The sequence below is a fragment of the Leptodactylus fuscus genome, chromosome 10 (genome assembly GCF_031893055.1).
Source record: "Leptodactylus fuscus isolate aLepFus1 chromosome 10, aLepFus1.hap2, whole genome shotgun sequence".
Lineage (NCBI taxonomy): Eukaryota > Metazoa > Chordata > Amphibia > Anura > Leptodactylidae > Leptodactylus > Leptodactylus fuscus.
In genome coordinates, this window is record NC_134274.1 from 84,613,761 (window position 1) to 84,626,893 (window position 13,133).

Consider the following 13,133-nt stretch of genomic DNA (forward strand, 5'->3'; position numbering starts at 1 on the left):
GTATTGAGATAGTCAGGACCTGTAAGTACCTGGGCGTGCTCCTCACTAATAAACTAGACTGGGCTGATCACCTGGAGGCGCTGCACAGAAAGGGCCACAGCAGACTCTACCTGCTCAGGTGGCTGAGGGCCTTCGGAGTCCAGGGGACACTTCTTAGGGCCTTCTTCAACTCTGTGGTTGCCTCAGCCATCTTTTTCGGTGTGGCCTGCTGGGGGTGCAGTCCATCAACCAGGGACAGAAACAGACGTGACAGGCTGATCAGGAGGGCCAGCTCTGTCCTGGGGAGCCCCCTGGACCCAGTACAGGTGGTGGGTGACAGAAGGATACTGTCTGTGGTGACCTCCATGCGGGAGAACAAATCCCACCCCATGTATGGGACCTTGATGGGACTTGGCAGCACTGTAAGTGACCGTCTGCTTCACCCCAAGTGTGAGAAGAAGCTATCGCAGGTCCTTCCTTCCAACCGCGACCGGGCTGTATAATTTACATCAGACCAAGCGAAGACACTCCGCACAGACAACTAAATGACTATGACGATGACCATGAAGTCTTCCTTCTTTCTCTTCCGTTCCTTAGCTGCCATGGACTCCTAGTATATCTTCTCTTCTCAGCATATGTGTGTCTGCGTCTGTATTATATTACTGTGTATTATCCTGTATTACTAGGCTGCTGTAACATGCTGGAATTTCCCCAATGTAGGACTATTAAAGGATTATCTTATCTTATCATAGGTCCTCAAGTGCAGATTAATGTGGCCTGCTACTGTTTCCAACTCCAGGGGAAGGGAGAAATGCAGATTCGGCTCACCTCCATGTCAGGATACGAGTGGGTTAAACTGAAGGGCAGCTGCAGGCGTCTCAGTGTAGTTGGTCTGTAGCTGCTGCTTCATGCAGAGAGGCAGGCTGCGCTCCAAGATGGGTAGGTCTGGAGCTGGGCGCAAATCACAGCCGGATAGCTGTCCGGCAAGTCACACCCCTTCTTCCGGATCTGGGTTCTGCGTAGAAGTCACATCAGGGGCCGGCCCTTACACTTTAGGCTAGGGATCCTAGTGAGGCCTACTCAAAATGGCTGCCGGGTCTGGGAGAAGAGATCCAGAATCTGAGGTTCCGTACCTCGAAATACCTCCTCTCCAGGCTGCTCCAGAACCAGAAGCAGCTGTGATGTCGCGGGAGATGTCTCCTGCGCTCCGCAGGCCGTGGTGACTCCAGAAGAAGGCAGGCCGCAAAAAAAACAAAATGGCGGTCGTGACTCCTATGATCAGCTGCCCGGTAAAGTAAGAGAGCTGGATGAAGGCAGTAAGTGGCTGGAACGCGCCAGAGGTCCTCTCCTGGGTCGGATGAGCGGTCCAGAGCTGCGAGGGACTACGCCGGGAGCTGGAACAAGTCGGCAGCAGGTAAGTCCAAAAACAAGATGGCGGCCGGGTCCTGTGGGACAGAAGGCCGCAACAGTTTATATCCTCAGGAGCGCTGTAAAAGTGTGAAATAACACCCCAAAATAGCAGACAGAGGCTTGGAGGAGAGCCTCGGGGTTGTTATCTGTATGGATGGCTGAGATCACCGCCGGTAAGAAACGGATGAAAGTGTCCAAGTCAGGAGCTCACAGCAGATGCGACCGCTCTGGTTGCCGGCTAGCCATGCCCCCTCCCCCTCCCACAGTATATCTATCCCTGTCTCACAGTCACATAGTTCACAGTCTCATATGAACCGAATCTGAAATCCCCCATTCATATGAAGCGGAGGTCACCTGATTCAGCCAGCCAATTACTTTTTCTGACTTTTTTTTTTTTTTCGATGCCGCGGTTGTCGTAGTTCCTGTCCCACCTCCCCTGCACAGTTATTGGTGCAAAAAAAAAAAAAAAAAAAAAAAAAAAAGAAAGAAAAAGCGCCAGGGAAGGTGGGAGGGGATACAAATTTTTAGTGCGTTTGCCGCGTGGTATTCAATTGGAATGGAATATCTTGAGCAGCCTGAATACCAATTCGATGGAACGCTGTTGGCTCATCTCTAATCCCTACTGATCCCTTAGACTGTTAGGACCCCACAGATCAACTGTTTCTCGGAGCAGGCAAATCCCATTATTGTTTAAATGTGGGGCGCTGCTTATTCGCTGTGTTCTTACAACCGCAGTTGTGGGTACTGTAGTTGTACCCTGTTCAAGTGTATGAGATGCCGCTGCAGCACCCATAACCATTTCAAACAAGAATATGTTGTAGGGAGGGGCCCCAGTCAGTAGAACATCCCGTCAGAGGGCCCCCGCATAATATAGTGCCATTCTTAAGTGATATGCAGGTTATTTGGGAGCCACCGCCAAAGGACTGCGAGACAGCACCTGGAATTTGGGACTGTTCTGCTGTATTCAGGAGGGCCGAGAGGGCTCCCTCGCTGCCATAGGGTACAGTTCGGGTTCACTAGTTGTCCTATATTTAAAGTAGTTCTGTGCACAATCCTTTTGGGTGATGTTATTCAGCTCCTGCATATGATGTACAGCATTACCTAGAATCGAACAGGAGGGCTGGTGGAGGATGGAGCAATTGGGGAATATATCATTGCCTGTCAGCCATTGCCTGTTGGAATAATCCAATCGGTATTGGCCTAATGGTCATCAGTCTTTGGGGACGGCATTATGTGGTGCGGAACAGGTCTGTGTAAAATGTAGAGGGGTGCAGCATAAGGCGCGGGGCGCCGTACCAGGCGAGACGACGTAGCAGCATACTGCACTATTTTGCCTTTTCTTTTTTTTTTTTTTTTTTCTCCCCTTATTCTGCAGATGACACCTTCTGTACGTAAACCTGAGCTGTAAAGCCGGAGGAGATATAGGCAGTGACGGTGACGGCTCCTACAGGTTTATGTTTGTGTAAAGACAGTCACCACTATTACAATATTGTCTGACCCCTGTATAAGCAATGCCGCCCCTGCTACCTCTTGTGCCACCCCCTTTACCTCACAGATTGTAAGCTCTTGCGAGCAGGGCCCTCAGTCCCATTGTGTGACGTGACTATTTCTTTGTAATGCATTTTTCTCTCTGTATTTGAACCCTACAAGTTGTACAGCGCTGCAGAATACGTTGGCACTATAAAAATAAAATGTATTATTCTATTATTATTCATCATCTGTTTTCCCTTAGTCCTAACAACAGCACAAGCTCCTTTTAGTTCATTCTGTTCATGCCCCTCTTCATGGGGCGTGTAGCACAGCGTCGGATGAGTACGCAAGGCAGAGTGTCAGGAGATGAATATGAAGAGGGGCGTGAAGAGAATTAAGAACTAAGGGGCGGCGAGAGGTTATGACGTGGGGGTGCTCGGAGCAAGAGGGGCAATCCCCCTGAGTTCCATGAGCGGGATTTGCATACTGCAATAAACAGATTTTGACAGAAACAGCAAAGAGGAGAAGAAGAGACTGGAAGGTGGGAGTAGAATGGCCTTTTTAACCCCTTCCCGACATGCGCCGTAATAGTACGGCGCATGTCGGGTCTGTAACTATGGCGACCGCTCGGGAGCCGGGCGGCCGCCATAGCCGCCGGGTGTCTACTGCTTTAAGGCATTAACCCCTGCGGCGCCACGGTCAAAGGCGCCGGAGGCGCCATTTTTCCGGCGACGCATGGGCGCCGCCATTTTGCCGGTGGTCGCCTGCTCCTGGAGCATGCTCCAGGGCCGACGTCACGTTGGCATGACAGCCGGGAGCCTTTACAAGGCTCCCAGGCTTGTCTGCAAATGCTCTCTTTTGCAGGCTGGTCTATGCAGCCTGCAAAAGAAAGGATGATTTTTTGCTTTAGCATTGCAATGCATTAGTGATCAGACCCCCTGGGGTTCAACGCCCGTAGGGGGTCTAATAAATGGGAAAAAAAATCAAATAAATAAAGTTAAAATAAAAATAAAATAATAATAATAAAACATAAAAAGAATTACAAATTCAAATCACTCCCCTTTCCCTAGAACACATATAAAAGTAGTTAAAAACTGTGAAACACATACATGTTAGGTATCCCCGCGTCCAAAATTGCCCGCTCTAAAAATCTATAAAAATATCTTTCCTGTTCGGTAAACGCTGTAGCGGGAAAAATAGTCAAAAGTGCCAAAGTGCCGTTTTTTTTTTTTTTTTTTTTCAGTGTTTTGATTCTGATATAAATTGGAATAAAAAGTGATCAAAGCAATAACATTTCCCGAAAATGGTAGAACTAAAGAGTACACCCGACCCCGCAAAAAAAGACGCCATACACATCTCTGTACACGGACGTATAAAAAAGTTACGGCTGTCGGAATATGGCGACTTTTAGAAAAAAACAAAACAAAACAGTTTTGGAATTTTTTTTAAGGGGTCGAAATTTAAATAAAACCATAGAAATGTGGTATCCCTGGAACCGTACCGAAACACAGAATACAGGGGACATGTCATTTTGGCTGCACAGTGAACGCCGTAAAACCAAAGCCTGTAAGAATGTCGCAGAAATGCAGTTTTTTCTTCAAATCCACCCCATTCTGATGGTTTTTCCTGCTTCCCAGTACATTATATAGAATAATTAATGGTGGCATCAGGAAGAAAAATTTGTCCCGCAAAAATTAAGACCTCATATGGCTCTGGGAGCGGAGAAATAAAAAAGTTATGGGGCTTAGAAGGAGGGGAGTAAAAAACGAAACAAAAAAAAAAAATGCCATTGCCGGGAAAGGGTTAAAGACGATCGTCTAACGACAGAATTAGAGCCCCGGTAACCGTCCTATGTAGTATCTGTGCGCCACCTGCTGGCTGGGATCCGTATATACAGGGTCTTTCGAGCTGTGCCGTTTGTTCCCCGCGCCCCCATCTGGATCAGCGTGGAACTGCACAGCCCGCACCCGGGGTTCACTATAACTGCAGCCTCGCGGCGATTACACAAGGATGCCCATAGGGGGCAGAGAGGAGATCCCGCAGCCGGGAGAAGAATTAGATCCGGGGAGGAGGGGGTGCGGCTCCGGAATGCAATAGTCCTATTGACAGAGAAGAAGGTCTGGAGCAGTGAGAACAGCGCCCTGCATGTTATCTAGTAGGCCGGCTAGAAGGAGCCGCTGACCGCTGACCCTCGGCAATGGGAGAATGAGCGGGAAATTCAAAGTGATCCATTGTCTTATGTCAGCCAATCAGCGCGAGACAGAGGAGGGGCTTGTAGGAGTCACGCCGAAGAATTACGTCATCAATGCAGGGTTCTCCTTCTGGTCCGACCACTCTCTATATAAAAAGGCGGCTGTGCGGAGGGACGCTTGTTCTAGTCTGTCAGCAGCACAGAAGATGTCTGGTCGCGGTAAAGGAGGGAAAGGTCTCGGCAAGGGCGGTGCCAAGCGGCACAGGAAGGTGCTCCGGGATAACATCCAGGGCATCACCAAGCCTGCCATCCGCCGTCTGGCTCGCAGAGGAGGCGTCAAGCGCATCTCCGGTCTCATCTATGAGGAAACTCGCGGTGTCCTGAAAGTCTTCCTGGAGAACGTCATCCGTGACGCCGTCACCTACACCGAGCACGCCAAGAGGAAGACCGTCACCGCCATGGACGTGGTGTACGCGCTCAAGCGTCAGGGCCGCACTCTCTACGGCTTCGGAGGCTAATTCCGCCGCTCCCCGACTCTCTACTTCATAACCCAAAGGCTCTTCTCAGAGCCGCCACATCCTCCTGAGAACAGAGCTGTCCCCGCCACCCACCTCTCCTCTGCCTTGTAGGTCTGGGGCTGCAGACGCCTCCTGTAGGCTGTAATGTCATCACTGCTGGAATACTGGAGAGAGTAGAAGAAGAAAACGGTCCAAACCTTCGGAATCTAAGCTTTGTGAACAGGTCCCTAGAAGTAGTCCTACTGCGGCTCTGCAGTGTAACCCCCGTGCCGGCAGCTCGGGCCGATAAGTAGCAGCTTAGTTTAACCCTCCAATCGCAGGTGCGTGCAGAGAGCACTGCACCTCGTAGAGATGTCAATGTAGCAAGCCGGAGATTAGAGCTTCTCTTTGGGTGTATAGTAAGTCTAGCAAGTACAAGAAAATAGCTGGAAAGATAGGTTCTGGGTAGAAACACGTGCAGCAGCAGCAGCAGCAGCAAGAAGCCAGAAATGGAGGGCTCAGCAGCTCTAGTGTGGAAGGTGTGGGGGGCTCTTAGAAGAGCCTTTGGGGTGATAGTACAGAGCAGGTGATGGAGCCGATTACTTGGCGCTGGTGTACTTGGTGACGGCCTTGGTGCCCTCGGACACGGCGTGCTTGGCCAACTCTCCGGGCAGCAGCAGGCGCACGGCGGTCTGGATCTCCCGGGAGGTGATGGTGGAGCGCTTGTTGTAGTGAGCCAGGCGGGAGGCTTCTCCTGCGATGCGCTCGAAGATGTCGTTGACGAAGGAATTCATGACGACCATGGCCTTGGAGGAGATACCGGTGTCGGGGTGGACCTGCTTCAGCACCTTGTACACGTAGATGGCATAGCTCTCCTTCCTGGCCCTCTTACGCTTCTTGCCGTCCTTCTTCTGGGCCTTGGTCACGGCTTTCTTGGAGCCCTTCTTGGGCGCTGGGGCAGACTTGGCGGGATCAGGCATGGTATAACACGGAGATCTCTTTCACACGAGAATGAGAGAAAGTAATGTCTGTGCTCCTCCCAGCGCAGCCCTATTTATAGGCGGGCTATGCAAATGAGCGCCGCTGTCTGTGCGCTGTTCTACTGGACCAGCAAACCATGTGACTTTTGCAAGCCCCGCCTGCTGAAGCGGATTGGTGGTTCCACAAATCTGGCCTCTATTGGCGGCTTGAGATGTGTCCAATGAGAGTTGCAGGAGGGCGGGGCAGAACTATATATATAAGGCAGGAGGAGCCGGTACAGGGCAGGATATTCTGTGTTCCATTACAGTAACTGACGATCCACGAACCATGTCTGGACGCGGCAAGCAAGGAGGCAAAGCTCGTGCTAAGGCCAAGACCCGCTCATCCCGGGCGGGACTTCAGTTCCCCGTCGGTCGTGTGCACAGGCTTCTCCGCAAGGGCAACTACGCCGAGAGGGTTGGTGCTGGTGCTCCCGTCTACCTGGCGGCCGTACTGGAGTATCTGACCGCTGAGATCCTGGAGTTGGCTGGTAATGCTGCACGGGACAACAAGAAGACCCGCATCATCCCCCGTCACCTGCAGCTGGCCGTGCGCAATGACGAGGAGCTGAACAAACTGCTGGGTGGCGTGACCATCGCCCAGGGAGGCGTCCTGCCCAACATCCAGGCCGTGCTGCTGCCCAAGAAGACCGAGAGCAGCAAGCCCAGCAAGAGCAAGTGAGCGCCGCTCCCACCCCATCCGTCTATACAAGCAAAGGCTCTTCTAAGAGCCACCACCTTGTCTACAGCAGAGCTGCCTCCTGTCTACAATACGGGCTGTCCGTCTATTCTGAAGCCAACTCCTGGCCCGACCGGCGGCCCTTACAGGGAAGCACCGTGGGGTGACTGAGCGGGAGGATTCACTCTGTAGGGAGATGTGGTGCGGGCGCGGGGTTTTGTGTCAGGTCGGGCTGGTGGTAATCTGCTAATGCTCTCTTCCCAGGCAGGTAGTATAAGCGGAGCTTAGATATAACGGGCGGGCGGGCGGGCGCGCGCTGATACAAAGCCGAGGTGAGCGCCGGCTCCTCCGGGTGACGCTTTGTCTTTTCTCCCCGCTCACACGGTTGGTGGTTTTGAAATTCCCGCTCAGTCGCAGTGACCGTTACAATCCGCGCGAGAGCCGGCAGCGTCACGTGGCGCAGAGAGAAGGGGCGCGAATTTCAAAACCTCCCCAGAGCTGAGCCCTCTCCCACTGAAGAAGATTCAGCAGCGGACTGGGGCGGCCCTCAGGTTATTGTAGAAGGATGTGCGGAGTAGGCATATACTAGGTACGGAGAGGAGGGAGGGAGATGTGGTTGCGGGCGCAGGGTCTTGTCAGTTAGGGATAGTAATGGCTGTGCTCATCCTAATCCTCTCTCCCCGCCAGGGCACAGCCCACGGTGGCAGGCTTACAAGTGCCGATGAAACGGGCGTTAAAGGGCTGATCCGGGTGAACCTTTGTCTATCTCCCCGCTCACACGGTTGGTGGTTTTGCAATTCCCATTCAGTGACCGTTACAACCCGCGCGAGAGCCGGCAGCGTCACGTGGTGCAGAGAGAATGGGCGCGAATTTCAAACCCTCCCCAACTGAAGAAGATTCAGCGGCGCTCAGGTCATTGTAGAAGGCGCTAGGGAGAGATGCGCGGAGTAGGCACATACTAGCGACGGAGAGGAGGGAGGGAGGGAGATGTGGTGCGGGCGCAGGGTCAGTTAGGGATAGTAATGGCTGTGCTCATCCTAATCCTCTCTCCCCGCCAGGGCACAGCCCACGGTGGCAGGTTTAGAAGTGCCGATGAAACGGGCGTTAAAGGGCTGATCCGGGCGAACCTTTGTCTATCTTCCCGCTCAATCGTAGATTCCCATTCATTCAGTGACCGTTACAACCCGCGCGAGAACCGGCAGCGTCAGGTGGTGCAAAGGGAGAAAGGACGCGAATTTCAAGCCTCCGCCTGTCTATTACATCCTCCGCTGCTGCTGCTGCTGCGAAGTAAGATTGAGTCAGCAGTCAGTGGGGGCGGCGCTCAGGTTACTGTAGAGGGCGCTGCAGTTACATATGTGCCTGTTATACATACAAAGGAGGGAGACGAGATATCGCTAACTCAGTGACTGTAAGGGAAAGGGTAACCTCTCTATTAGCAGCCAGTGAAGGCTTCTCTTCTCCCCTCCCGAGAGGAGAAAGACAACGGCTACAGCTCGTCTGAGGGAGGATTTGGTGGCTCTGAGAAGAGCCTTTGTGTTGTCAGACGGTGCCTGGGCAGATTTAAGCCCTCTCCCCACGAATCCTGCGGGCCAGCTGGATGTCTTTGGGCATGATGGTGACCCTCTTGGCGTGGATGGCGCACAGGTTGGTGTCCTCAAAGAGCCCGACCAGGTAAGCTTCGCTAGCTTCCTGCAGGGCCATGACGGCGGAGCTCTGGAAGCGGAGATCCGTCTTGAAGTCCTGGGCGATCTCTCGAACCAGGCGCTGGAAGGGAAGCTTACGGATCAGCAGCTCGGTGGACTTCTGGTAGCGGCGGATTTCACGCAGAGCGACTGTACCAGGGCGGTAGCGGTGAGGCTTCTTCACTCCGCCGGTAGCGGGAGCGCTCTTCCTGGCGGCCTTAGTGGCCAGCTGCTTGCGGGGAGCTTTCCCTCCGGTGGATTTGCGGGCGGTCTGCTTGGTTCTTGCCATCGCTTCAGTATAGACGTTACACAGCGGTGATATGAGCTGAGGAGCGGAAAGAGCGACATATTTATACAGCCGGGGCTCGTCCTCATTGGCTCATGGAAAGCCCGCCCCCTCCATCTCATTGGTTTATTTCTACAGTCCAGCATTAGCGCTCATGCCCCTCCCCCAGACCCCGTGCAGCACGGCGCTGTACAGCCCCCGCCGGCATGCATCAGGCTACACAGGGGACAATCTGTGGCGTTCCCCCCCGCAACATAACGAGGCGATTAGAACCTGTAAACCTGAGGAGAGAAACGGAGGGAAATTCAAACCTGGTGGAAGCGCCAATCAGCTGCGGAGGGCGGGGATTATGATGCTGGCACTGGTCACATGACTTGCTGGTCCAGTAGAACAGCGCGCAGACAGCGGCGCTCATTTGCATAGCCCGCCTATAAATAGGGCTGCGCTGGGAGGAGCACAGACATTATTTTCTCTCATTCTCGTGTGGGAAAAGATCGCCGTGCTACCATGCCTGATCCCGCCAAGTCTGCCCCAGCGCCCAAGAAGGGCTCCAAGAAAGCCGTGACCAAGGCCCAGAAGAAGGACGGCAAGAAGCGTAAGAGGGCCAGGAGGGAGAGCTATGCCATCTACGTGTACAAGGTGCTGAAGCAGGTCCACCCCGACACCGGCATTTCTTCCAAGGCCATGAGCATCATGAATTCCTTCGTCAACGACGTCTTTGAGCGCATCGCAGGAGAAGCCTCCCGCCTGGCTCACTATAACAAGCGCTCCACCATCACCTCCCGGGAGATCCAGACCTCCGTGCGCCTGCTGCTGCCCGGAGAGTTGGCCAAGCACGCCGTGTCCGAGGGCACCAAGGCCGTCACCAAGTACACCAGCGCCAAGTAATCGGCTCCATCACCTGCTCTGTACTATCACCCCAAAGGCTCTTCTAAGAGCCCCCCCACCCCTTCCAAACTAGAGCTGCTGAGCCCTTCATTTCTGGTGTTTATTCCCCGGACCAGAGGCTTTATTTATCCCGATCCGTTTTGTCATTGTATTTATGGACGTTACACCGCACTGTTTGTATTATCCTCAAGGCGAAGGAACTTATCCGCCTGATAACCTCGTATCTATCGCGTGTATCTACATCTGCGCACACTGGCAAAGTAAAGGAGAAACTTTAGGCAGTGCACACTGTACAGCGACAGGAACGCTCTTAAGATTTATGCATTTGTTCACACGTTCCCTGAAGCTTAAGAGCGTTTATCTCCACGCTCTCCGGTATTCCTACAGTAGCCGCAGCGACAGCTCCAGCCCTAGAGGGCAGAGGAGAGGTGGGTGGCGGGGACAGCTCTGTTCTCTGGAGGATGTGGCGGCTCTGAGAAGAGCCTTTGGGTTATGTAGTAGAGAGTCGGGGAGCGGCGGAATTAACCTCCGAAGCCGTAGAGAGTGCGGCCCTGGCGCTTGAGCGCGTACACCACGTCCATGGCGGTGACGGTCTTCCTCTTGGCGTGCTCGGTGTAGGTGACGGCGTCACGGATGACGTTCTCCAGGAAGACTTTCAGGACACCGCGAGTCTCCTCATAGATGAGACCGGAGATGCGCTTGACGCCTCCTCTGCGAGCTAGACGGCGGATGGCAGGCTTGGTGATGCCCTGGATGTTATCCCGGAGCACCTTCCTGTGCCGCTTGGCACCGCCCTTGCCGAGACCTTTCCCTCCTTTACCGCGACCGGACATCTTCTGTGCTGCTGCTGACAGACTAGAATAAGCGTCCCTCCGCACAGCCGCCTTTTTATATAGAGAGTGGTCGGACCAGAAGGAGAACCCTGCTATGATGACGCAATTATGGGGCGTGTCCTGAAGCCACTCCCCCCCTCCCCTGCTTTCCTCCTCTGATTGGCAGAACTTTCACCCGTTAGTGATTCGGAGCTTTCCCGCTCATATCCTACAGTTCTCGCCGCCTCTCCCTGTCCCTGCTGCCGCTCTCAGCTCGGCCCCGGAGACAATGGACGTCTGCCGGCTTTCTCCACCCGCCCCAGTGTCATCACAAACCTACTGCTGGGAGCCGGAGCTCCCCCAGACAAGTCATTCAGCTGCAGCACAGACAGTGCGTTATAAATACAAGAGAACACGCTGAACAGGAGGCAGCAAAGATCCGAGTTTCTGGGTCCAGAAGTGACCCCGAAATAACGGTGTGCGCTCTCAGGGGAGAACGAGCCTGGACGCCGGGAGGTTGTACTGGGGGAGAAGGGGATGAGGCTGGGTGACAAGAGCTCTCAGGGGAGCCCCCTCCTCAGCCTGTGTAGGAACGAGTAGTGTCAGGCGGGGGCTCCCCTGAGAGCGCTTGTCACCCAGCCTCATCCCCCTTCTCCCCCAGTACAACCTCCCGGGCGTCCAGGCTCGTTCCCCGCTGATCTGATACAGACCTGGGAGTATGTATCGTTTGTCCCCCTACCACAAGCACGCACACAGCCGCCCGCCGTACACCGCAGCGACCCCCGGCATCAGGCTGCATTCGGGACTGCAGGGATTGTGTAGCTCAGACATACTGACAATTCCTCCTCCTCCTCCTCCTCCCCCTTTATCCAGACAGAGGCCCCCGCCAGTAACGAGGAGGATGCGCGGCCAATCTACTGGATTACTGCCCCTATAAACCCTCAGCGGCCTCAGCTTTTAGTCCTCATTACTACCCCGCTGGACCGGTCACCTGGAGAAACCTGCGGGGATGTTACCCTGTAGTGACCGCTCATGTGTCGGTGCGGATACGGGAATGGAGCCCTGGTCATAGGATTGCCGTTAATATGACGCCCCCGCCCCCCCGCTGGCTGGGGAGATAGCGATCATACAGCTCTGCCGGGACAAGGTGGTGGCTCTGAGAAGAGCCTTTGTGGGACAAGTACAGGGCGGCTCGGGCTTATTTCTTAGCCGCGGGCTTCTTGGCTTTAGCAGCCTTCTTAGCCGGACTCTTGGCAGCTTTGGGCTTGGCAGCCTTCTTAGCTGGGCTCTTGGCAGCTTTGGGCTTAGCCGCCTTCTTAGCCGGGCTCTTCGTCACCTTCTTGGCTTTAGGAGCCGCCTTCGGCTTCTTGGGGCTCTTGGCCGCCTTCTTGGCGGCCGCGGCAGGCTTCTTGGCTTTCTTCGGGCTCTTGGCCGCGGTCGGCGCCTTCTTAGGAGACTTAGCCGCGGGCTTCTTGGCGGCAGCTTTCTTGGGCTTGGCCGCTGCAGGCTTCTTCTTGGCCGCCTTGTCCTTACTCTCCGCCTGCTTCTTGTTCAGCTTGAAGGAGCCGGAGGCGCCGCTGCCTTTCACCTGGATCAGGGTTCCCTTGGTCACCAGAGCCTTAAGGCCCAGCTTGACACGGCTGCGGTTCTTGTCTGTATCGTAGCCGCCAGCAGCCAGCACCTTCTTCAGGGCGGCCACAGACACCCCACTGCGCTCCTTGGAGGCGGACACGGCTTTGACGATCAGCTCGGACACGGTGGGACCGGAGGATTTCTTGCTCTTCTTGGCGCCCCCTGCGGCTGCTTTCTTCGGCTGCTTCTTGGATTTGGCGGCCGGTTCGGCGGGAGGGGGAGCAGCGGCAGCGGCGGGCGCGGTTTCTGCCATGATACGAATCGAGCTCTAATTCCTTTCCTAGACGGGAAAACACTGGGGCCGAAGCAGCCGCCGCCTCTTATATGCACAGCGGTGCGCACTGATTGGCTGCTGAGCGGCCTCGGCCTCACCTCCTATTGGCTGTCACTCAGCACAGGGCCAGAGTCAAGCTCCGCTCTCCCCGTGTGCTTCCCTGCCCGGGATCAGAGCCCATTACCGGCTAGAACCGGACAGGAAAGCTTCCATTCTTCGTGTCTCCCCACTCCCCGACATCCTCCCTAACAGTCCCTGGCCGTCACTGGCGGAGGTGCGGGGGTGGTGCGGAGAGGAGGCCCCGGGATTTCCGC

General features: G+C 54.6%; 5 protein-coding genes across 5 annotated transcripts; 2 read left to right on the forward strand and 3 right to left on the reverse strand.

Annotated features, from left to right (window-relative positions):
- Positions 1-6,088: 6,088 nt before the first annotated feature.
- LOC142183497 (histone H2B type 1-O-like) lies at positions 6,089-6,557 on the reverse strand. The gene has a single exon (XM_075258603.1). It carries the CDS (start codon positions 6,525-6,527, stop codon positions 6,147-6,149), a length of 381 nt encoding a protein of 126 aa, XP_075114704.1. The 5' UTR covers positions 6,528-6,557; the 3' UTR covers positions 6,089-6,146.
- A 247-nt stretch (positions 6,558-6,804) lies between these two features.
- On the forward strand, positions 6,805-7,347 carry LOC142183496 (histone H2A type 2-B). Its single transcript, XM_075258602.1, has one exon. The coding sequence runs from the start codon at positions 6,856-6,858 to the stop codon at positions 7,246-7,248; it is 393 nt and encodes a 130-aa protein (XP_075114703.1). The 5' UTR covers positions 6,805-6,855; the 3' UTR covers positions 7,249-7,347.
- Positions 7,348-8,563: 1,216 nt separating this feature from the next.
- Positions 8,564-9,225, reverse strand: LOC142183554 (histone H3). Its single transcript, XM_075258681.1, has one exon. It carries the CDS (start codon positions 9,214-9,216, stop codon positions 8,806-8,808), a length of 411 nt encoding a protein of 136 aa, XP_075114782.1. The 5' UTR covers positions 9,217-9,225; the 3' UTR covers positions 8,564-8,805.
- A 480-nt stretch (positions 9,226-9,705) lies between these two features.
- On the forward strand, positions 9,706-10,129 carry LOC142219070 (histone H2B type 1-O-like). The gene has a single exon (XM_075288030.1). The coding sequence runs from the start codon at positions 9,721-9,723 to the stop codon at positions 10,099-10,101; it is 381 nt and encodes a 126-aa protein (XP_075144131.1). The 5' UTR covers positions 9,706-9,720; the 3' UTR covers positions 10,102-10,129.
- Positions 10,130-12,089: 1,960 nt separating this feature from the next.
- LOC142182986 (histone H1.03-like) lies at positions 12,090-12,815 on the reverse strand. The gene has a single exon (XM_075257829.1). The coding sequence runs from the start codon at positions 12,796-12,798 to the stop codon at positions 12,112-12,114; it is 687 nt and encodes a 228-aa protein (XP_075113930.1). The 5' UTR covers positions 12,799-12,815; the 3' UTR covers positions 12,090-12,111.
- Between the last annotated feature and the right edge of the window lie 318 nt (positions 12,816-13,133).

Bases quoted from the DNA above. Each gene is read 5' to 3' on its own strand.
- LOC142182986 (XM_075257829.1), bottom strand. From the start codon at position 12,798: ATGGCAGAAACCGCGCCCGCCGCTGCCGCTGCTCCCCCTCCCGCCGAA.
- LOC142183497 (XM_075258603.1), bottom strand. From the start codon at position 6,527: ATGCCTGATCCCGCCAAGTCTGCCCCAGCGCCCAAGAAGGGCTCCAAG.
- LOC142183554 (XM_075258681.1), bottom strand. From the start codon at position 9,216: ATGGCAAGAACCAAGCAGACCGCCCGCAAATCCACCGGAGGGAAAGCT.
- LOC142219070 (XM_075288030.1), top strand. From the start codon at position 9,721: ATGCCTGATCCCGCCAAGTCTGCCCCAGCGCCCAAGAAGGGCTCCAAG.
- LOC142183496 (XM_075258602.1), top strand. From the start codon at position 6,856: ATGTCTGGACGCGGCAAGCAAGGAGGCAAAGCTCGTGCTAAGGCCAAG.